The sequence below is a fragment of the Syzygium oleosum genome, unplaced genomic scaffold (genome assembly GCF_021117445.2).
Source record: "Syzygium oleosum isolate NSW1041296 unplaced genomic scaffold, Sole_v2.1 Sole_v2.02, whole genome shotgun sequence".
NCBI lineage: Eukaryota > Viridiplantae > Streptophyta > Magnoliopsida > Myrtales > Myrtaceae > Syzygium > Syzygium oleosum.
Window position 1 is genome coordinate 19,554,552 of NW_026607486.1, and position 23,137 is coordinate 19,577,688.

Sequence of the window (23,137 nt, forward strand, 5' to 3'; positions counted from 1 at the left end):
GTGCGCTCCAATCGATGGGAGAGTATAAACCACACTTCAACGGAACGATTAATGTCCACATTGGCTTGGCAAGCTCTTCAATGCATGCACACGGGACATTCCCATCAAATCGTTCATCGATAGTCGTTGGATTAAAAAATTGCGGAACTTAAACTTTCGTTGAAAATCTTCAAACTTTTCGCATATCACGATACTTTATACTAGAATTATCAAGAAAACAAAATAGTCGCTACGAGGTGTTACCATGAAGAGTCATTCTCTAAGAACCGTAAAAACGTATCCAATTGTAACAAAAAAAAAACGATTAAGATAGAAAATAGCATGACGATATCGATAAAAGCATACAAAAATCAGCATGGCCCGGACGGAATTGGGAAAATTTTTCAATTTTCCTCCAAGTAAACCCGAGCCTGTCCTGGACCGGGCCCGACCCGAAGCCCGATCCACGCAACAGCGAGGCCCAAAATCAATCTAATGGGCCACTTGGAAAGCCCATAAGCCCACAATCTTCTTCTTCTCCTCCTCCTCCTTCGTTTTCTGCTCTTTTTTCCTTCGAGTGCCATTGTGCGCGACTGCGAGTCGTCTTCTTCGTTGGTCGGTCAAGCGAGCGCAGCAGAGAGGGGAGAAGAGAAGGTGCGGCATCCACCAATGGAGACTCCGCTGCGGCTCCGAGCTGCCGTTCCCTTCTCGATCTTCGCCGCTCTCCTCTTCATCCTGCCCTCGTGTTCTGCTCAGGACATCCAAGTCGTCAATGCCGAGCGCAGGGTATCTCTCTCTCTCTCTCTCCCTCCCTCCCTCCCTCCCCCTTCTTCTTCGTTTTCCTTTCCATTTCCTCAGGCTTCGCGTCCGTGATCGCGTCCCTGCGTTTTCCTGGGAATTGCGGATCGCGAGCTCGAGATCGTCGCCCGTCCGAGCTTTTAGATGGGTTGACTACGTCGTCGATCGATTTGACTGACTGCTGAGACGATGTATTAGAGTGCGGTGAATTTCTTCTTACCGGAAGTGATAGAGTGACGGGGCTTAGGTTCTTGTCGAGCTGTGTGGATGGACATCGTTGTGGTCGCGAGTTTGTTTGGAGTGGTTTGGAGTTCGGATTTTTCGATGGAATGAATCGAGTCCTGTTACGTATGGTATGCTGCTTCTGGCGGCGGTTGTGGACCTTGCAGACGATGCTCCTCTTTGGTTGCTCGGAAATGAAAAAGTTTATAGGAAGCTTGGGGAAAAAGATGGAATTTTGTTTATTGATGATAGACTTTTCACTGCCTCCGTATGCTACAGCTACTCAAACTTGTCGAGATTTTTTCCCCATCTGTCTATCACTGTGAGCAGGAACAGCCAGAGAAAAGCTCATAGCTTATGTTTTTTTCCCATCTTCTCACGGACGTTGGTTCGAATATAGTTTTTCTGAAAATGCATAGCTTTTCAGTTTATTCACTATGACACTAAAAACTGAGAATAGCCTTTCTGATAATTGTTCTTTGTTTTTCTTGTCGGTTAAGTTACATTTTCATGGTACATCAATCGCATATGATACATGATTACTCGTGGAATGTTTCTTTGATCATTGCTGATGACTGATGCATTTTCTTTTTTGTGCTGTTAACTTCTTGCAGATTGACCTGACTTCTCACATCGTGAAGGTTTTCCTGACTTTGAAGGTAAGTGCACATGTCTTTGTTTGATTAAATCTCTCTGAACACGTAGAATCTTTCTTTTGCTTCATCTTATGTGAAGTTCGTTTCAGGAATCTCACTGATGAATACCAAACAATAAATTACCGACTTTTGCTTGTAAAGTTGCTTCATGTCCATAAGTTTATTTTTTTAATTGATGGGCCTCTTTCAGGTTGAAAATACTGGGGCTTCTCCCGCTTCAGAAATTCTGCTTGCTTTTCCACCAACACAGGTTGATCATCTAGCTGTTGTGAAGGCACAAGTGGCAATAGGAAAGCGAAAGAAGAAAACCTATATCCTTCTAGATGTAAACCCAAAAGAGTTACCTGATGCACCAAATGGCACTAAATACTTATCTATATCCCTGCTAAATCCATTGGCCGCTGGTGAAGCTGTGACATTGGAGGTACTTTATATGCTAACACATTCTCTGGAACCCTTTCCCGTGGAGATAAGCCAATCAGAACCACAGCTGGTCTATTACCGTGACAGTGCCCTAATATTGTCGCCATATCATATCAAGCAGCAGATAACATTTGTTAAGACACCAACTACAAAAGTGGAGTCTTTCACTGTAGTAGACCCCACACATCGTGCTGGTACTGAACTGAAATATGGGCCTTACAATGACCGTCCTCCATATTCATATTCTCCAATGATTGTGCACTTTGAAAATAATAGTCCCTTCGCTGTTGTTGAGGAGCTTGTACGGGAAGTGGAAATATCTCACTGGGGAAGCCTTCAGATCACCGAGCAATATAAGTTGGCTCACGCTGGTGCTCGCCATAAAGGTGTCTTTTCAAGGTAAGCTTCTCACTTTTCAAGATGCTTAGTCGTATGATTTTGAAATATGCAAACAATGCTTATTTCTCAATAGATTTTTTATTTTTCACTTTTCAGGGCATTGTAAGTATTTTTGTTAAGATTTTATTGCAAAGTGCTGTGTGGATCCAGTTGGCTGCATTTGATTAATTCAATCTTGCAATTGTTGAATAAATATTAAAATCTGACACCTTTCTAAATTACGGAGGATACCATTTCTTGTGTTGTAAATAACTATACTCCACGTCCTCTTTAATTTTTTCTCTTTTCGTATTCAAAGCTTGTTAGTAGTCTGTGGAATTACTCAAGACTTTAGATTTTGGGGATGCTTGAATCCTTCTTTTATGTAATTGACTTGTGAAGATCCTATTGTGTTATAGATGTGCAATCCATGATTGACTCATCACAGTCTCATTAATGTCGCGAAACTTTGGTGTCTCGTGGTTATAGCTACATGTGTGGATTTCTCTATCTAGAGAAAAGTTGCTCGGGTTGTGTGATGCTTTTGTTGGATAATTTGGATTGAGGAATAGAGAAGTGGATCTCGGCGTTAATTCATTTAAATTCCTCAATCCGGCCAATTTATTGCTTACCTAGATTTTCAACTTCAGAAGTTCTCTTTTGGCAGGGTTGAATATCAATCTAGGCCAGGTTACAGCGGTGTCTCTTCATTCAGACATCTTCTAGCTAGGCTCCCTCCTAGAGTGCACTCCGTATACTATCGTGATGAAATAGGGAACATTTCATCATCACGCCTACGATTGGGTACTCTAAAGGTACATCCTTCATATTTTTGTCTCGATGAGATGCACTCTTGCAAGATATTGGCTCATGCAGTTGGTTGTGAAGTTTAATTTTCGCGTGATACTTATCATAAATAAAAAAGGGGAAAAAGCCACAAAAAACCCTAAACTATGCCTACCGTGACACATTTATCCTGAATTTTTTTTTGACATCAAAAACCTCAAACTATGCCCATTGTGACATATTTACCCCAAGCTTTTCTCGTGACATAAAAAACCCCAAACTTGTACTTATGTGACACATGTACCCTCCGGTCAAGATTCTGTTAGATGATTTTTCAGCCAAATCAACATTGTTTTTATTTCACTTAAACTACGTGGATATCATATCAACATTGTTTGCTTTCTAGCATCCATGTAGGCAGGTTTTTAAGGGTTCTCATTGACAAAACTTTGACAGCGGGTAAATGTGTCACATGTACTACCCTCCAATCAAGATTCCGTTAAATGATTTTTCAGCCAAATCAATATTGTTTTTATTTCACTTAAGCCACGTGGATGTCATGTCAACATTGTTTGCTTTCTGGCGTCCATGTAGGCAGATTTTTAAGGGTTTTCATTGACAGAACTTTGATGGAGGGTAAATGTGTCTCACAGGTACAAGTTTGAGATTTTTGGTGTTACAGAAAAAAGTTTAGGGTAAATGTGTCACAGTAAGCAAAGTTTAGGGTTTTTTGTGACTTTTGCCTTAAAAAAATTGGGTTGAAGAATATTTGTTGTTTAAGTAACTATCTTATGGAAGAATTTGGTTTTGCCAATCATCTTGTGAAGTTATCTAGATTAATTAAGTTCATACACTAAATAAATAGCTTAATGTTAGAACTCTTTTGTCTTGTAGCATTATTGTTTGAATTAGTGGAATATAATAAAAGTTGTCAAATTTTCCCATTAGAATATAAGAGGCAGGTCTATTAGAATGGAGCTTTGTGATGTAAAACATGTGATTCAACCGTAACTCTCCGTCCAACACCTATTTATAACGATGTATTAGATCGAGACTAGACAAGATGCTTTTGCTATGAAGTCAAGTTCTGCATTATCTTTCTCCCCTCCTTTGAAATCTTATAGTAACATGTCGAGGTTAATTGTTTTCTCGGTCCTGTGCTTTATTTGAGCTAATTGTTTAGTGAGATAATTATGTGGCAAGTCCTCAAACTTGTCAACTTCGTGCACTGTAATCCTAAAAATTTTATTTTATGCATTTAAGTTGTAAAACTTGTCAACTTCATGCACTTAAGTCCTTTTGTTATCTTCTTGAATGAAAAATGCCACGTGGCTTTTTTTGTTATTTTTTTTTCTCACGTGGCCATAATGTTGTCACGGTGCGCTCTCAACACAAAACTGACGTTTTTTATGCCACGTCAGAAAATAAAACAATTAAAAATTACAATAAAAGATAAAAATAAATATAAAAAGTTAAAATTTTAAAATAATTAATTAAAACTGTAAAAAAGTTAATGTGAAAATTAAAAAAGGACTTGCAAAAAAATAAAATAGATCTCAAGGGGGCAAGGGCCATGGTGGGCACGCCACATCCCTTCACCGCCGAGGGCAAGCACACCCTCGCTTGGTGGTGGCGACCGTGGTACCACCACTGAGCTCTGCAATAGAGTGGCGGCAGTGCACACCCCTGCAACCCCTAATTTTGCTTCCTTTTTTTAATTTTGGTTTTTTTCTCCATTCAAAGATTATTTTGAGTATTTTAGCTTTATTTATTTACAGTTCTGTAATTTCCTATGTTGGGTTAAAACGACTTCGGTTTGAGTTCGAGGATTGAAAAGATGATTAACATGGCCATAATCAAAAACAAATAAACAAAGCCACATGGCAAAAACTGACGGAATTGAAGAAAGAACTCAAGCGCACAAAGTTGACAAGTTTTAAACCTTGTGCTCTTGTTTAGTCACTTATCGTTTTCACATATGAGGAACATGTTCAACCTGGTTTATTTTGGTAGTTGTATTGCCACCCTTGCAATTTATGATAACATAGAGAGCACTTGAGTTTTACAGGGCGTCGGACACCCCAACTGTCCTCATTAATTATCTGCCTTGGTAAAAATATTAACTTTTATTTCATTGCTAAACACTTCAACTTAGAATATACTATCATTTACAGCGTGCTATTCTAGCTGCTGAATATTTGACTCAATTTTGCTTTTTTGACAGTCTGAACTAGAAATTGAGCCTCGTTATCCTTTGTTTGGAGGTTGGAAAGCAACTTTTGTTATTGGGTATGGTCTGCCCCTGGAAGATTTCCTTTTTGAATCTCCTGATGGCAGGCGTTACCTCAATTTCAGTTATGGATGTCCTCTAGTGGAGACAGTGGTGGACAAGTTAACCATCAAAGTGGGTTTTATTACTTATGAGATCTAATTTAATTTAGTATTTTCTTATTCTAACTTTGTGGAACACTGAATGCATGTGCCGTGGTTTAGTTTATGATAATTTCTGTATCTCAGGTTGTGCTGCCTGAGGGATCAAAAGGGCCATCTGCTGTTGTACCTTTTCCTGTGAATCAATATCTGGAGGTAACTGCTTTCTGTAGGAATCTTACATGAGTGCCGTGCCTCATTGACCTTTTCTTCACCTCAATATGTCAGTTGAGGTTCTGCTCAAATGCAGCACTTCATTTCATGTGGCCTTTCTATCTTTTTTCTGTTTTTTAATTTGGTCGGGGGTCAAACCCCTGAGCTTTAAGAAAAGCATACCCGCACCCCAATCCCTTTACCACCAGGCTGAGTGCCTTATGGCCATCTTATTTGGTCTTTTCATTAAATTCTTGTACAGAATCTGAAATCTTTTCCATATTAACTTGGATGTCACAATCTGTGATTGCAGAAAAAATTTTCATACCTCGATGTTGTTGGAAGGACAGTGGTAGTTCTGGAGAAGAAAAATGTTGTCCCTGAACATAACATTCCCTTCCAGGTAAAATATTACTTTGATAAACAAGATTTTACTCAATTCCGCAAAACCAAGAAATATGAAGGGACACTGTGCCCTATAATTGGCACAAAAGTTGGCGTTTAGGTGAGACGGACCAGCCCTCCTGCGGTGCCTGCTTAAGAGCGTGGCTGATATAGTAATTCTGCAATATTATCATCTCTTAATGTTACTTCCATCACGTTTGCAACTTCTTAAACTGGCTCCTGTGTGCCAGAACAGTCCTAATCCAGGGAATGTGATCTCTTGGATTCCCTCCTCTCTTTTGAGGAAAATGAAGACCTGTCTATCTTAAGATATACTGCAAGGCTGATGTCTGTAGAGCTAAGTGGTGCATAATGTTTGGTTTATATTCAGTTTGGGAGAATGATCTTTTCCCCTTGAAGTAAAGCAAGTGGTATCCATTATCTAGTTTTGTGCCCCAAAAAGTCCACAATCCCTTACTTACTTATTTCATTCCGCTGTTTTGCAGGTTTACTACCACTTCAACCCAATCTTCATGCTCGCGGAGCCATTAATGTTGACGTCTGTATTCTTCTTACTTTTCGTGACTTGGGTAGCTTACCTACACATGGATCTGTCTTTGCGCAAATGATCAGCGTTTTGGCATAGGCTCACGGATAAACAAATTAGTGAAGAGTGAAGCTATTTTTATGGACGAGACCGTTACTGGTAAATCTTTTATGGAGCTATAGCCTTTGCTAGCGGTAGCAGTTCGTAGTGCACCAACAGCAGTCAACTTGGTGCTGTAACTTTTGAATGGTGTATGTAGCCGGAAAAATTTTGTGGTTTCAGTTCAGATCATGTAGTAAATCTTTTACTGAATAATTTGGTTGCAGTGAGAAGTCTCCTGAATTGCGTGACTATTTCTTCGCCTTACGAAGAAGAAAAATGGCATCGTCTTTGAGCTGATAAATGCGGGCTCGAAGACCAATCACGGCTCGGTAGCCTAAGCATTTTGGGCCAAACTGATGGGATTCTAGGCTGGTCACGGCATAGAATGACCTTACCGAATTTCGAATCTTTCCGGCCTCATCGACGAACGAATTGTACATTTGACCATAGGAAAGAGTTGTTTCCGCGTGCAACCATTGCACCTCCTGACCTACAAACAGTCCTCGTGCGCGCGACAAGGTCCAACCCAGAAACGTTTCCAGGTTTATTCTGGCAAAACACGTGAATCGGATAAGCACTGCTGATGAGGAATAGTGACGCCACTGTCTCAAACTTGAACGAATTGAATTTGACAAGTTCCGTGTTATTTAACGCAAATCCGGGGCTCGATCCCTCATCCCCTCTTTGATAGCTTCCTAGGGAAGGTGATCTCCACGTCCCTTCCAGGAAAAGTCTGGCTCGATTTCTCTAGCATATTCCATTGCCGCAGCAAGAGTGTCACTTTCACTCCGTTCCACTACAGAGAGAGGAGTAAAAGAGAAGACAAAACAAGGGAAGCTGGAAAGAGTCTTCTCTTTCTCTCTTTTTTCTGAGGAGCGTTTAGGCTCATGTGAACCATGATTGCCCAGTACTGCACGAGACAGATTTCACTAAGTATGATTGGGTCACGTATCTTCCACCCCATTTATATATACGTAATATTATTATATACTAAACTATAGGTTTGGATTGCTTTTTGTCACCGCCAAGTAGATTCTGAGAAAATGATAAAAGGTTTGCTTATTCCTCGAGGTTTATATTCTCTTTGGTGGGTCATTCCCCAAACTCCTACCTACCTCAAATTTTTTTCGTCATTTTTTTTTTTGTCTTCATCACACACATCTTTGACCCGTCTTACTCTCGCTTCCATTCTTTTTCCTCTTCTTTTTACAAATCTGATTCTCAGATAAGACAAATATGTCATACTTAAACATCAAAAAGAATTTATCATATCAATTCATAAACAGAGAAATTGCCCAAAAATCCTAAACTTATCATACGGTTGCTAATTCAGTCCTAAACTTATCGTACGGCGACCAATTCAATCCTAAGCATTTCAATTGTGTTAATTTAGATCTAAATCTTTTAACGATTTTGCAAATTTAGTCTTTTTGGCCAATTTTGACTGAAAATCGCCGACGTGACGGTCTAGACAGCGCTGGCCATTCTGCGCGGCACGGGCGGCGATGACATGGACAATTTCTGTAATTTTTGTAAGTTTTTTGAATTCTTTTCCTTCTCTTATCTTTCCTTTTCGTTTTTCTTTTTCCCTTTTGCACTCCGCCGTTCAATAAATTTGGAACTTTTTAGACAGTTTTCCCTTTCGTACACCAATTTTATAAGTCGCTGCTTTATATTTCCGTCATTTTTCACATTGTCATCCTCACGGCCCCGGTGGGTAAGGAGGGGTTCAGGTAGGAGCAAGGTGGATCAATTCCCAAAGAATTCATCAGCCGTTCTGTTTCTATGTAATCTATAGTGGCAGTGGCAATGATTCGCCGTTCATCACGAAGGGAAAAACCACTTATTAGGTTAACTACCATCCAAACGAGAGCTATTCGTTCGATAAGAAGTGCCGTCAGGCAACTCGATAAGAATTTTGCCCCCTCTGCTCGTGAAATCGCGCTTTTATGTTGATGACGTATCATTTGTGTTTTGATGTGCACTTAACTTTTTTTTCTTTATACTTTTAGAGGATTCATATTAAGCTCATTTGGAAACGGTTGTTCGCTAGACCAAGACGGGGGGAGAGAGAGAGAGGGAAGGTGTCGGTCGTGGAGAAAATATTTCATTCGCCAGTGAGAGCAATTAAGCCAATTAGACATTCACATTCTCGCTTATGCGCGTCAGATCCAATCGATCTTGCATTTGAATTCTGAAAAGCCCTCGTGTACGACCGGCCTCGTCTTCAGGCACGTGGTGATGCCGTCACGCATCCGATCAGATCGCCAATTAGCCTCCCGGGTTAATTAGGAGAGTTATAGGTTGGTGGGAGATTGGAGTGGAGAAGAGAGACACTTAAAGTTATGGCTATCATTATTAATTAGCGGCTTAGCAAATCCGAAGAGAATCCCTCCCCCACTCATCTTTTCTTGCTGTCGCAAGCTTTGTCCAAGGAATAACTTCCATGAACACCTTCGGAACCTTTTAGCACAAAAAAATATCACGTAATTTGGTGACTATCCCCCCACCCGATTATAATAAGCCACTTTAATTAGCACCGAACAACAAAATTTTAAAAAAAAAAAATCATGCATATGTATTATTTCTAATGTAGAGAGCATTTATTGCGTTTCGACGTTATTTTATTGCGTCACGACACGGAATACATATACTATTATTCTCGAACAATTTAAACTTGATTTCACGAACTGGGGCACGAAATGTTTAATCATGATGATTTTCCAATAGAGCCAAAAAGATAATAGTAATTATAACAAAAGGAGATGTAATTAATTAATTGGTTAATTATTTTCCCGTGCATGAAAGTTAGCATGCCAAATAATTGCCAGCTGAGATATATCGACTTGATTGCACCTTATCCTGCCCCCATCACCTTGCACCATTATATTCCAACGATGCCCTTTTCGTGCATCGATTTTGGCACTAAATTTTGTCCCATGTCCTATGGCCCTATTACCTAATGCATCGGTTGCCGCAAATTTGAGAAATGAAATATTAATAATTTCTACCCTTTTCTTTTTGAAAATTAAAAACGTGGGTGGGGCACCATATAGTGTTTAGGTTTATTAATTAATCTTAATGATTGATGGGTCTCGTACGGCTGCTGACCGTTAATCCAACTTTCGGCATAATTCTGGAAAAAAAAAACAAAATAAAAAAAAAACAGAGCCAAAAATTGAAAAGAATAATTAAATAATGCATCGGGAAATTAGGAAAGTTGGAAAATAGAGCGGAGTTCTTCGCCCCTTGCCAATTTGCCTGTTGTCCAGCGAATGAAAACGGTGTGGAGCGCACGATATAACACAATCAACGGGAGCCTCTCCATTTCCCTATTTGACGCCATTCAATTTGTATCTAGTCTTAATATGTCAAGGTCTTCAAGACCATATCTACTTTGGATTTTGTTTCTTGCTGTGGGTAACGCGACATCCTATCTCAATTTGACTGAAATCAAATTACCCTCGCCGAGATTAGAGAGATTCGCAAGGAGCCCATTTCTCCATGAAGAGGTTCGCTCTGATCGTCAAGAGTGGGTATCCTGTTCATTTCCCGTGGGCTCCTTACGAATCGAATTCGGATTCTCGCGTCGCCTGTGTGAATCTCGGTCTTTTTCATTATTCGAATTCCAACTTCCTCTGCTCTTACGAGCTTCTAAAGCCTTCATGAATAGCACGATAAAACAAGAAGATTCGAAGGGAAAAAAAAAAAGAGTTCATCTCCACGTTGTTAAGGCAAAACTCCAAAGTAGTATCCAATTCGAACCTTACCAGTGACCGCATCTAAAGTCCATTGACCATAGACCCCCAAAAAAATGAAAAGTGAGAAGTGTGGGGCGATTGGAATGGGGCCAAAAAGTCAATGGAATAGATGGAGGGGTTGGTCAACTTAGGTCTTTGTTGGGGGGGGGCAAAGAGTCAAAGACTACATCACACATATGCCTCCCCAATCTCAATCTCTCTCTTTTCCCCCCTCTGTTAAAAACTGATTTTTTTTTACTTATTTATTTTTTTTATCATGTTTGCCCTTTTTACCCCCACCTTAATAATAATCCCCCTCAGTTAAGAACTGTCCCAGCTGTGATCCAACCTGGGATATTGAGTTATTTAAATTATTATTTTTTTGTGCCATAAATATTATATATATATATTGAGAGAGGGAAAAAAAAAGAGGCGCCAGAGAAGCAATACATGGGAATGGAGAGAGAAAGGCAAATTCTCGTTTTTTGGAACATCTTAGGAATCAAAAGCAGGCATATGTTTTTGCACCATCCGCTTATATCGGCCTAATTCACTAAAAAAACCCTCAATTTTTGGTCAAGTCCTAAATTTGCCAAGAACTTTTTTTTGTCTCAGAAAAAATCCAAAACTTTAAGTCCAATCCAAAATCTGCCCCGAATTTTGTTTTGTGTTAAAAAAAAATCACCGAAATTTAATTTATTTTAAAAAATATACCCCAGTGATCCAGTCTCAACTTGATGTGGCACTTCCACGTCGATAACAAATCCATATCAGCAGAGCAATGTGGCTTTTTTTCAGACAAAGAAAAGTTCGAAGCAAATTTGGATTGAACATAAAAATTAGGTTTTTTTTTAAATTAAAAAAAGTTTTTGGGAGTGGATTTGTTATCGTTCCTAACTTTCATATACTAGAATGGTTTTATTTTGGAGAATTCCAACAATTTTTATTTGGTTTGATTTGTTATTGAAGTAAAAATGCGACGACGGTTTGTACCTATCGCCACATTACTTTGCCGATGTGGATTTGTTATTGACATGGAAGTGCCACGTTAAGTTGGAACTAGATCATGAAGGTATATTTTTGAAAATAAATTGAAATTTGCTGATTTTTTTATATAAAATAAAATTCGGGGCAGATTTGGGACCGAACTTAAAGTTTGGCGTTTTTTCTGAGACAAAAAAAAGTTCATGGCAGATTTAGGATTTGACCTAAAGTTTTGGATTTTTTAGGGAATTCACCGCATTTTCAAGAGAAAATGAGAATTTCGATCCCCCCAAAAAGGAAAAAAGGAAGAAAGAGAAAAAGGAAAATGAAAATGGAGAAATATAAAAGAGGAGAAATGGGGGGGGGGTTGAGGAAGGGGCATTCCGGTAATTGCGGGTCCAACCGCTCACGTTCGATTCAGAGCTGTCTCGCTCGCTTCTCCATTGGCACCAAATCTGTTAGTTTTAAAAACCAAACGAACGAGAAGAGGAAGGAAAAAAAAAGCAAAAGAAAAAAAAGAGAGCAAACGCCGAAAAAACCGTGCGAGACAAGTTTGTTTGTTTGTTTGTTTTTTTTTTTTTTTAGTCCGCGTGAAAAGGAGATCGGCGCTGGTGATTTTTCCCGTCGAGCTTCGATTCTCTGATTCCCCCCGTGGAATCAGAGGATCTCTCGCCATCTCCATCCTCCTCCTCCTCGTCACCTTCACCAGCTCGCGTTCCTTTCGCCATACCAATCGCAGTAGTATCCGTCGTCGTCGTCGTCGGCTTTCGAGTGCGCTCCGTTTCATGCACGATCCTCCCTCGGAGCGGTTCGGCCGTCGCCATTGCCAGGCTCTTCCGGCGGTACCCTTCGTGCTCTGGGGGAGACGGGCGCGAGGAAGGAACGCCGAGCTTCTCTCTCTCTCTCTCCTTCGCATGGCGTCGAGCCTCTGCTGAGGCGGAGGCGGAGGCGGCGGGGGGCGGGTTGGAGCGGGATTATATTTCCGTCGTCTCTGTTCGGGGATGGACAAGATGGAGGGGTGGCTCTACCTCATTCGCTCCAACAGGTTCGGCCTCCAGTACTCGCGGAGGCGCTACTTCATTCTCAAAGAGAACAGCCTCAAGAGCTTCAAAAACCTGCCTACAGCCGACGAGGAGGTGGTGCTCCTCTTCTTCTTCTTCTTCTTTTTTTATCTTTTTGTTTTTTGTTTTTGGTTTTTTGTCTTGCTGTCTTTTGGTTGGCTTGTTGGAGCTGCGCGAGTTCGTCGATTTCTTTTCGTCGTTGATTTTTGTTTTTGTTTTTTTTTTTTGTTTCCGTTTTGCTCGTCGTCATCGTTGTTGTAAGCGCATTGTCTAGGAGCTCGCGTCGCGGATTGTGAATGATGTGATCGGGGTTGTGATTCTGCCGCGCTCCTCTGTTGTTGTTATCCGTGGATGGATTTCGTTTGGCATGGTCTCTCGTTCGCTTTACCTTGGGAGTCGTATCGAACGTGTTCTGGCGGAGCTGCTGGTTTCTGAATTTGGTTTTGCTCGTGCTAATTTGCACCGCCACGAATTAATCATCTGCTATGGCAGCTGAGAGTCCGTTTCTAGTTCCATCTGATAGGGGAGGGCCGGCTAACAGAGTAATTCCCTTTGTTCAGGAGCCCATCAGAAGTGCAGCCATTGACTCTTGCATTCGGGTCATAGATAATGGAAGGGAGAGCATCCATCGAAAAGTACAGATAATATGATTAATTGTGGTTTGCTTTAACAGATATAAATTCATTCCTCTAGCATTTATTGTCTATTGACTCATTTCCAACTTACAGGTAGTCTTCATTTTCACCCTTTATAATACAGCTAATCACAATGATCAGCTTAAGGTGCAGTAATATGATTTATCTGTTTCGTTCATCCATTCTTATCTTTGATGATTTCACATATCTAAATATGACTATTCAACGACATAGTTGGGAGCAGATAGTTCGGAGGATGCAGCAAGATGGATACGTTCTTTGCAGGATGCAGCGGCAAAGGTCCCAATATACCCTATCTAGTCATCTCATGAGAAGTTCTTTTGCTTATTGCATAAATTTGACTTCTTGTGCATTCTCAGGAAAATCCTAACCCAGCCACGAATTTCGTTTCATGTTCTAAGCGGAAATGGCTGACTTTTAGGTATATCTTATCAGTTATTTAGCATCTGTTTTATGCTATTCTTCTGTGCTCTGATATCTGAGTGTGCAATTTGGGAGAGGTTAGTGATTGCAGTTTATTACATTGTAGAGACTCGTTACCTGCTCTAGCATCTAGCTGTGTCAGTACATGTCCAGGGTCGAATGACAAGTTTGATGAAAATGGTAACATGTAATTTCAAGTGTACACCAGTCAAGAAAAGGGTCGGGAAAATTTTCCTCCTTTCATCCAGTTTCATCTTTCTAATTTTTTTCCTTTTGTTTTTTTTCTTGGGTTTTTTTTGTTTCTTTAGGGGGGGGGGGGGGGGGGAGGTGTTGGGGTGTGGTGTGGCAATGTGAATGGTGGTGCTTAGTTTGGTAGAGTGGGAGACTAAACTTATGCTTCAATTTTCTACTTCAGTGCTTTGCATATGATTTTCCTATAGTGAACTGACTCCTGGTTCTTTCCACCCTGAAATGATTCTAGTCTTGTGCCTTTTTTGTTTTTCTTTTCTTTGATGGATTCATTTTCTTATGGAAATTAGTGTCTCATGCCACTCTATGTTATCATTATCAGATCTGTAGTTTTATCAGAGAGATTTTCTCACTTACTGGTTATTTTGCTCTCGAATGCAATTTTGGCCACCCAGAAATGACTCTAGTCTTGTGTCTTTTTTTATTTTCTTTGATAGATTCATTTCCTTATGGAAATCAGTGTCTCATTGCACTTTATGTCATCATTATCAGATCTGTAGTTTTATCAAAGAGATTTACTGTGCTTACTGGTTATTTCGCTCTCAAATGCAATTTCCGGATCCTGGAAAAGAAATAATGCAATTTTTGGGACCCTTAATGCAAGTTGCTGAAGCGGAAGTGGCATTCCTCTTTTGGAAAAAATTCATGTGCCCGTTATAATCTGAGAATAGCTTTTAATTTGATGATCTTTTCTCTGCAGCCTTTAGTTATTTTCTCCCTCATAGTGTTCTCTTCCTTTCGTCTAATTGCTTTCATCATAACGATCTTGGTTCTATTTGCCATCTTCCTCTGCTGATACCTTTAGGTGTTTGCCATAATTTAGACAACTCTCTGAATATACCTCTCTTACTGCTATAAATAAGACACAATGAAGTTCATCATTTGTTATTTTCTTTTTTCTTTTCATGCAAATGAGTAGCTGTTTGACATTCTTTTAGCGGCATGTTTTCGCGACAGGATCTGCACCCCTTCAAAACGGACAAGCAGTAAACACTCTGTAGATTGGACAGTTTTCTCATCCATGCATACAGAGGCAATGACATCTGATGTTATCGCACCCTCACCGTGGAAAATATTTGGTTGTCAGAATGGTAAAAATTAAGCTTGTTTCTACTTTCTGGAGTGACTGAATGGATTAATATTAATTGTAACTCATCTTGAAGGACTGCGCCTTTTCAAAGAAGCAAAAGATTGGGATTCTCGTGGAGGGGTGCGTTGCTTTTCTGCTTACTTGCAATTATTAATATCTACAAGATTTCTTCTGACTGAATGTTGTTACTATATTAGCACTGGGACGATCATCCAGCAATCATGGCTGTTGGAGTGGTTGACGGAACTTCAGAGGCCATTTTCCGGTGTCTTATGTCTCTTGGTTCTTCACGTTCTGAGTAAGATTGCCAGAATGCTGCTTTGTTTGCCTGAAACGATAGCTTGAGTCATATGATGATATATGTCATTTCTCATGGTAGAACTAGATGTGCTAAATTACTTGTGGCATTCTGATGAGTCCTCTTACCCTCTCAAGCATGTGTGACGTAAGGAAGTGGAAACTATACAACTAGCTAATCTATTTATTGGCAGAAGTCTAAGCTGCTCAATATTCCAATTTGGAAGCTGCCTAATTAAATTTATGGCACCAACATGCTCAGATTTAAGTAGTTTACATTCTTTTTGGTCAACCACCAAAACTGTATGTCTGTCCAGTCAATTTTACTCTATAGAGTTCCACACAGTCAACTTCCTCACTTGCAACCACTGTAATACCTAAATGGGATACTTTATAAGCAACTAGTAAGTTTATATTGGTTCCAAGAGCACTGAGGCAATGGGATTAATTAACGTATCAATCAAGCCCTTGATGTCATTTCAGCTGCTATTGTAGAGCTTTAACAATGGACACTAGGCGTCTTGGCCACGTCATATTTTCCTCGAATATGTCTCCTCCTTACATATTAGGTGGAAGAATCATAAAGACACTAAATTCCGATTACACCAGGACTCACTTCAAAGGGCATCTCGGGTAATTACTATTGGTCTACTAACCAGTTACAATAATATTGGTTGATCTTTCATTGCAGATGGGATTTCTGCTTTTACCGAGGCAGTGTGGTCGAGCACCTTGATGGCCATACAGATATTATTCACAAACAGCTATACAGCGACTGGCTTCCATGGTTAGATTAAATTTTTGTTTAGGGAGAACTCAGTTATGTTATCCTGCTTAAGTTAACTCGTTATCATTTGTAGGGGAATGAGACGAAGAGACTTACTCTTACGACGCTACTGGAGAAGGGAGGATGATGGGACCTACGGTTGTTAGATTACAATGAATCTGTAACGTATATTATGATGCTTGGTTTGCTGTCTATGCCCTAACTTACTTTATTTGATCTTGTCACAGTTATACTTTACCATTCTGTTTTCCACAAGAAATGTCAACCACAGAGAGGCTATGTTCGTGCTTGCCTTAAAAGTAATGTATGCTTTGAATGTTGATGTATCCATAGTATTTTGTATTGCCTATGATCGCAACTAGTGACTTGCAAACTACTTCACTGAGACTTCTAGCAAAAAAAAACTACTTCACTGAGACATGATATTGACATTTATCATTGTAGTTCCTCGTAAGGAGTATGTGATGCATATGCTTTTTTCTGAGTATGTTCTACCATTTTGTGTATTAAAATTGCTCGTTAAAAATTAAATGGGAAAAACCTCTTTTGATCTTGCAATGAAGGCTTCCAACATACAATTCTATCGAGTCTGAGGTCAACATTTGTACTCAGATTACATATGTGCAAATTGCTAATTTACAAAAACGGTCCTTTTCCTTCAGTAGTCTTTGCAAATTTATCACCACACAATAACAAAGTTGACTTTTAATTGGATTATCATAAGGACCATGTTTTGTTCTGCATGTAGACTTATAAATAAAAGTTTTTGCTGAGTGTAGCTTTTTTTGGTCTAATTGAAACACTGATTAAGCTAAGGGTGGATCATTTCGAGCATCCGGTACATTAATCCGTTACAGTAACATATTTAAGACTCACGATCAAGATAAGTTATGGCATGATGGTGTATAATTGATCTCCTCATTGCCCACAAAGCATTGACTGACGAAAGTGAATGCCGTGCTGGACACGACTTCTGTCATTTATTTACTTCAAAAACCCGCAATATCTTATGCAATCATGTGTCATCTCTCCTAATGCTATTGGCCCTCATATGTCAGAGAATCAGGTCTTCTAGTTTCCGATTTTGAACTTTCTGTGTAATTTGTTGCCCAACATGCAGGTGGGGGATATGTAGTTACTCCAATAAACCAAGGAAAACAGTCCCTGGTGAAACACATGCTCTCGATTGATTGGAAATTCTGGAAAACGTATCTGCGTCCATCATCTGCAAGATCCACCACCATTCGTATGCTAGAGAGAGTCGCAGGTACTTTTTGGATAATTAATGTTGCAGTCTCTGTCATGCATAACTCGTGTTGACATTGCTTTTACTAGAGTCATTTCGAAGATCCCTTGTAGAGATAGGCAAATGGTGCCCATCTTTCCGACCACGGAATTGCAGTTCATGCTTCTCCCTAACTTCTCCCTCTGAGATTTCTGTTTAAAAAATATTCTTTGCCATTCCTTGCAGCATTAAGAGAGATGTTCAAATCCAAAGCAGGAAATTTTTCTTCAGATTACTCTCGTGGTGACTTGATGAGGGATATTGGGTTACCTCAGATTGTAAAGGAGGATGTTAAAACCGAAGTAGAGGATCATGAAAAAATTGTCAAAATCCAGGAGGTCAAGTTTACAGAAGATCAGTCTGAAAGGCCACCTTCTCAATCTTCCAGCCTGATGGGACTGAACGATGCTGATGATGAGTTCTTTGATGTTCCTGAGCCGACAGATTATGACCAATTAGAAAACTGGTCATCTGAATTGATCCCAGAACTACATGCTGCGGTACTTCACTTAATTTGATATTCCCTTTCTTGTCAATCTTAGGTTAGGGTTCCTGCATTAGCCTTTTTTATCATTTGCAGCCAACATGTGAACGGTTGCTAGTGATGAACAGGTTTTGTGTATTTCATGGGATTGATCTTTCTATATTGCTTCTTCAACAGAACATGTACCAGCCTAAATTATCATCAGCAGCCATTTTTGTGAAAAAGTTGCATGATCTAGCAGGTTAGTCCTGTCTTAACAGCAAAAGTTCTCGACATGATTGTCACCATGCCTGTATCGGTGTTTTAGCAATCATTTCTGATAGGAAAAGGTGGAATTTCATTGTTACTGCAGTTCAAAAGAAAGGTTATATGGATCTACAAGAGTTGGCGAGAGAGGATAGCATAGCATGTTCTTATGGATCAACTCTCCAAAGTGATCCAAGCTGTAATCTGCTTTGCAGTTGGACAACAACTGATCCTTCCACCTTCCTAATACGTGGAGAAAATTATTTGAAAGACCATCAGAAGGTATCTTTCTTTGAACAAACTGTCATTTGAAAGATTATAGCAATGGAAAGCTGCACAAGACTTTCAAGTGCTATGAAAATGTAGCTCAAAACCTCGATTGGGAGGCTCCATTAATATGCTGTACAATTTATTGAATCATGCAATCCATTAAACAAATCAAGCACCACAAGAATTTAACAAGTTGAATGGTTCTGAATTTTTTTCCCTGCTTTCCAGTTTCCATATATGAAAAACAGCAGTTTTTTTGGTGACGTCATTTGTTGTGCCAACTGTTCAATACTTGCTAGGTGATTAATTAAGGACATTGTATCACTATGGAGTTCGTGAATGGTGTTTTCTCTTTCATTTTTCAGAGGGGTCAATCCAACAAGTGGTCTATCCATAAACTTTTGCGTATGCATATTTAATTTAGAATATGACCAAGCATGGAGAATTAACAGAGTAACAGAATGAATGAAGTCATGCAAGGTGGTAATAAAATTGACTTCATAAGAGGGGTCAGATTTTGGTGAAGGTTATGGAAGGAAGAGATATGCTGCCAAATGAACTTCGAAAAATGATTCAGACAATAATGATGCTGATATTTCTATTCTGTAAAGACTACTGTTATTCTTGCATAAGGAATAGGACTATAGGAGATCACTGCCTCATGGACTGTCGCGTGTAAGAGGCAGTCTCACATTGGAGGCATAAATAGAGCTGAGATAGATTTGCTGATGTTTGCGAATGAGGTAAAAGGAGAGAATTTTTGCTGGACAGGCTTTAAGGTCAACAGTGGAATGATTCCTTTTTTGAACAAAGCTCTTATATATGTAATGCAGAAGAGCAGGTATTTTCTGCTGGAAAGAGGTTGGTAAATTATGTAGAATTTTATGAAAGGATTTTGTGCGTCCTTTGTATACATGTAGGTTTTCGAGTCTTGCAGTTGGTCACTAAAGATCGTAAGGCTCTTAAAGCCATATGGAAATAAAGGTCTGAATAGGAGAAAAGTACTTGAAAGTGCAGAGATGCATTGTCTGGCAAGAATTAAGTCGGAGTCCAATATTGCGGATGATCTTTTGGCCCATTTGTGGAGGATGATCTTCTGTTTTCTAGCACCATAGAGAATGCAGTTAAGCTTTGAAAGACAAAGCTAGGCAAAGATTATGGGACAATGGTTCATTTGTATATGTTGTAAGTTGCAAAGTTATTTTCATGAATGAATCTTATAAGCATTAAACACTACCCTCCTAACAGTATATTCTACTTTGCTGAATATGGGAAGTCTGTACATCTGGAATCCAGTTTCAGCTAGCTTGCGAATATAATAACTATACACAGGAAGATATCCAAAACATTTTGTCAAAGCTTTTGGACAATGTCTTTTCTGATATAGGCGCAAGATTAATAAGAGACTTTAGTGATTTGAAAACCTAGATATTAGCTTCTGCGTTTTGGAAAAGAAACATCTTGCTTCTCAGATTTCTCTGAATTATTCATGACCCAAACATATTTTCACAGATCAAGGCCAATGGAACATTGATGCAAATGGTTGGTGCAGACTGGCTGAGATCTGACAAACGAGAGGATGATCTTGCAGGGCGACCTGGTGGCGTGGTCCAGGTTTGAACTTTTAATAATCCTAGATGTGAAATGTAAATATCCAAATGCACTGAGGGATTGGTGTACCTGCTTATCCTACTATTTTCATGCAGGAATACGCTGCATTGGGTGGTCCAGAATTTTTTTTCATTGTAAACATACAGGTAATTGTGACTGCTTCTATCTTTTGTTCTCATCCGTTGCCGTACTTTTGAGAATTAATGTATATTATTCTGCCATATGATGGATCAGGTTCCGGGCTCCACCACACATAATTTGGCATTGTACTATATGATGAAAACTCCTCTCGAAGAAAATCCTCTGCTGCATAGATTTGTTAATGGAGACGATACATTTAGGAATTCGAGATTTAAACTCATACCATACATCTCGAAGGTAAGTACTGTGGTGATGGTTTCATAATTAGACAAACATGTTGGATTCAGTTGTCATAGAGGGGTATGCATCTAATAAATTTATTGTTGGTTACTTCTCAATAGGGATCATGGATAGTCAAGCAGAGTGTTGGAAAAAAAGCATGCTTGGTGGGTCAAGCACTAGCAATTAATTATTTTCGTGGAAAGAATTACTTGGAGGTATGCAAACCACTTTCATGGTTTATGGTATGTTGATTTGCTGAAGGGTTAAGTTTGTCTCCTCATGAACACGGCTCATCAATTTCTAGAGATTGAATTCTTTGGTTTCTTGGGGAAAAAGTAGCAACACTCAAAACATTATGGTTGGCTATATAAACTTTTTCCACAAATCCATTGTCATGCCTTGGGTAAAATGGAGACATGCAAACACCCCCCACCCCTTTTTCTTTCTTTGAAAAACAAAGAAAAAGAAAGAAGAAAGTCAGGAAGAGACGATATGACAGAAGCATTCCATTCCAAAGTTCGCTCATTCTTCATATTATGCGATTTCTACAATTGTTGTGTGATATTATTCCCTATTCAGTTTATATTAACTAGAATGCTGGCTGACCTTTGAAAATTTAGCTTGGGGTCGATGTTGGGTCTTCAACAGTGGCAAGAGGAGTTGTCAGTCTCGTTCTCGGATATCTGAACAACTTGGTCATTGAAATGGCATTCCTAATCCAGGTATGTGTAGCTATTTTTTTCTTACAACAGGAAAACTATCATCTATCATAATTTGCCAGTAAGATGGACACTTAAGAATGACAGAGTTTATCTTCGTGCAAGTCGTTTCATATAGGGTCAAGGAAAGCTTGACATGAGAAAGCTTGCACTATGAGTGAACCATAGGGTCAAGGATACGTGTTTTAATTTCGACCAGTAGACTATTTTGTTTCCGCTCATTCTTTCCTATTGTATCAAGTAGACGGGTACCCTCATTTGGTGAAACTTAATTCCCCAGGGTAATACACCAGACGAGCTCCCTGAAGTCCTTCTTGGTACATGTCGACTAAATCATCTGGACGCATCAAAATCAGTCCTAGTACAGCCTTAAACAATCAAGTTCCGGTGGAAAACGAGAAAAGAAAGTGATGAATATGTTGAGCAAATTTGCTGTAATGTTACACCCATGACCTGAACATGAAGAGGAGATAAAGTGCATATAAGATGTGCTTTGGCTGGTATGTCACATTAAGCGATTTGGCGCGGGGGATTTACATAGCAGTTCTGATTCTTTGGTGGGCATTGCAATCGTAAAATTTACTGATGGTCGTTCTTCCAATAAATTCTGGGCGGTGGTGGTGGGGGACGGTTGACAATGTAATCATTCAGGGCGTGTATTATTTTCGCGACTTTGGTTCTATTGGCTATATATCAATTGATGATGACGAATGATCATCTAGATTTGAGTTTCTCATGGTGTGGCTCATTGTTATGTGCAAGTGCAACAAATTTTAGATTCTAGCAGATAGTTCAATTTGCAATGTATGGAATGTGGAACGGACCTGTCTGAGGCCCAAAACATTTCCATTCCAATTCACAACGCCCTTCAGCTGACAAATTCGTTTTGCCAGAGGGCCATTAATGGGTCTATTTATTGGTCAAATTTTGTGTTTTATTTTTGTAAAATATTAATATTTTTTGAATCATTAACTGTAGAGCTTGAACACACACAGATTTAACCAATTTTAATTGGAAAACGGGAAACACAAAAATTTTAAAATTTTTATCTATCTAAAAAATTTAGAAGATGATTTAGATTAGTATAAGTATGAGTATCTATATAGATAAATTAGCATCGTTTCGGGTCATTCTTAGGAAAACACTAAGACTTGGAATAAGAGGAATATCAATTCAATACAACTCTAAATGAGGTTTTACTTTTACCATTATAGAGACTATAAGCTAAAATCTACTTAAACTTAACTATTATAATACTTATGAAAATCGAAAAAGTAAAAAGGGTAATAATACGATATCACATTTTGTTGATTTAGGAAATTGCTTGATAAGAAAAAATTGAAAATCCGGGCAAAAGTATAATTAAGAAAACTTATTAGTCAAACTGATTGATTGATTTGACTTGTTACGGAAAGTTGAGGGACTAAATTTATTAAATTAAACATTTAGAGACTTGTGGTAACTTTCTCCTTATTTAATCAAACAAAACAATTACATTAAATATTTAAGATTAGTTTAAGTACCGTATTTGACAAATTAAAAGTTAAAGGATTATGTTGCACTTTAAACAAAAAATTGGGAACTATCAGTATCATTACCCTAATATATTATTCTCGTTCTAAACCCACGAAGTTACCTAAGAATAACAAGGTGTATCCCAAGAAGTAGAACAAGGAAACAACATTATCATTAATTGGAAGTCATCGCTTCCATGTTAGAAGAGGATTTGGATCACATACCAAAGCATGTGACTTCCAACCCGTTATAAAGGGGCGTGAGTCGTACCTACAAAATATGTATCAAGGCTCCGTTGGTTTCGCGAAAAATAAATGATTTGGAAAATATTTTTTTAAAAATGACCGCTTGTATCGTTTGAAATAATTAGTTAATAGAAAATATTTTTTTTAAAAATGGTCAAGCCCTGTTCCCCATCATGCCTAGCCCTTGGCCGAGCCTTATACTCGGCCACCCCTTGTCCCTAAGGGAGCACCGTTCCTGGCCTCATCTTGCTCCA

General features: G+C 39.1%; 3 protein-coding genes across 3 annotated transcripts in view; all 3 read left to right on the plus strand.

Annotated features, from left to right (window-relative positions):
* Positions 1 to 23,137, plus strand: part of LOC115673213 (GATA transcription factor 8-like) — an 81,378-nt gene that overhangs the window by 31,179 nt on the left and 27,062 nt on the right. The window lies entirely within an intron of this gene.
* On the plus strand, positions 546 to 7,109 carry LOC115672996 (dolichyl-diphosphooligosaccharide--protein glycosyltransferase subunit 1B). Its single transcript, XM_030595009.2, has 8 exons — positions 546 to 765; positions 1,614 to 1,658; positions 1,846 to 2,477; positions 3,124 to 3,271; positions 5,467 to 5,646; positions 5,760 to 5,828; positions 6,139 to 6,228; positions 6,716 to 7,109. Exons 1-8 carry the CDS (start codon positions 649 to 651, stop codon positions 6,836 to 6,838), a joined length of 1,404 nt encoding a protein of 467 aa, XP_030450869.1. The 5' UTR covers positions 546 to 648; the 3' UTR covers positions 6,839 to 7,109.
* On the plus strand, positions 12,531 to 21,859 carry LOC115672991 (protein ENHANCED DISEASE RESISTANCE 2-like). The gene is made up of 21 exons (XM_030595003.2): positions 12,531 to 12,718; positions 13,204 to 13,278; positions 13,372 to 13,425; positions 13,513 to 13,578; positions 13,659 to 13,720; positions 14,929 to 15,062; positions 15,135 to 15,181; positions 15,259 to 15,359; positions 16,050 to 16,145; positions 16,219 to 16,283; positions 16,373 to 16,444; positions 17,266 to 17,412; positions 17,617 to 17,930; positions 18,092 to 18,155; positions 18,267 to 18,442; positions 19,943 to 20,044; positions 20,137 to 20,187; positions 20,276 to 20,419; positions 20,524 to 20,619; positions 21,025 to 21,126; positions 21,404 to 21,859. The coding sequence occupies exons 1-21, from the start codon at positions 12,584 to 12,586 to the stop codon at positions 21,494 to 21,496; spliced, it is 2,196 nt and encodes a 731-aa protein (XP_030450863.1). The 5' UTR covers positions 12,531 to 12,583; the 3' UTR covers positions 21,497 to 21,859.

Coding starts and splice junctions, on each gene's coding strand:
- LOC115672996 (XM_030595009.2), top strand. CDS start 649: ATGGAGACTCCGCTGCGGCTCCGAGCTGCCGTTCCCTTCTCGATCTTC. Junction 1,659..1,845: donor AGGTTTTCCTGACTTTGAAG/GTAAGTGCACAT, acceptor GGCCTCTTTCAG/GTTGAAAATACTGGGGCTTC. Junction 2,478..3,123: donor CATAAAGGTGTCTTTTCAAG/GTAAGCTTCTCA, acceptor CTCTTTTGGCAG/GGTTGAATATCAATCTAGGC.
- LOC115672991 (XM_030595003.2), top strand. CDS start 12,584: ATGGACAAGATGGAGGGGTGGCTCTACCTCATTCGCTCCAACAGGTTC. Junction 15,182..15,258: donor ATTGGGATTCTCGTGGAGGG/GTGCGTTGCTTT, acceptor TTACTATATTAG/CACTGGGACGATCATCCAGC. Junction 20,045..20,136: donor GACCTGGTGGCGTGGTCCAG/GTTTGAACTTTT, acceptor ATTTTCATGCAG/GAATACGCTGCATTGGGTGG.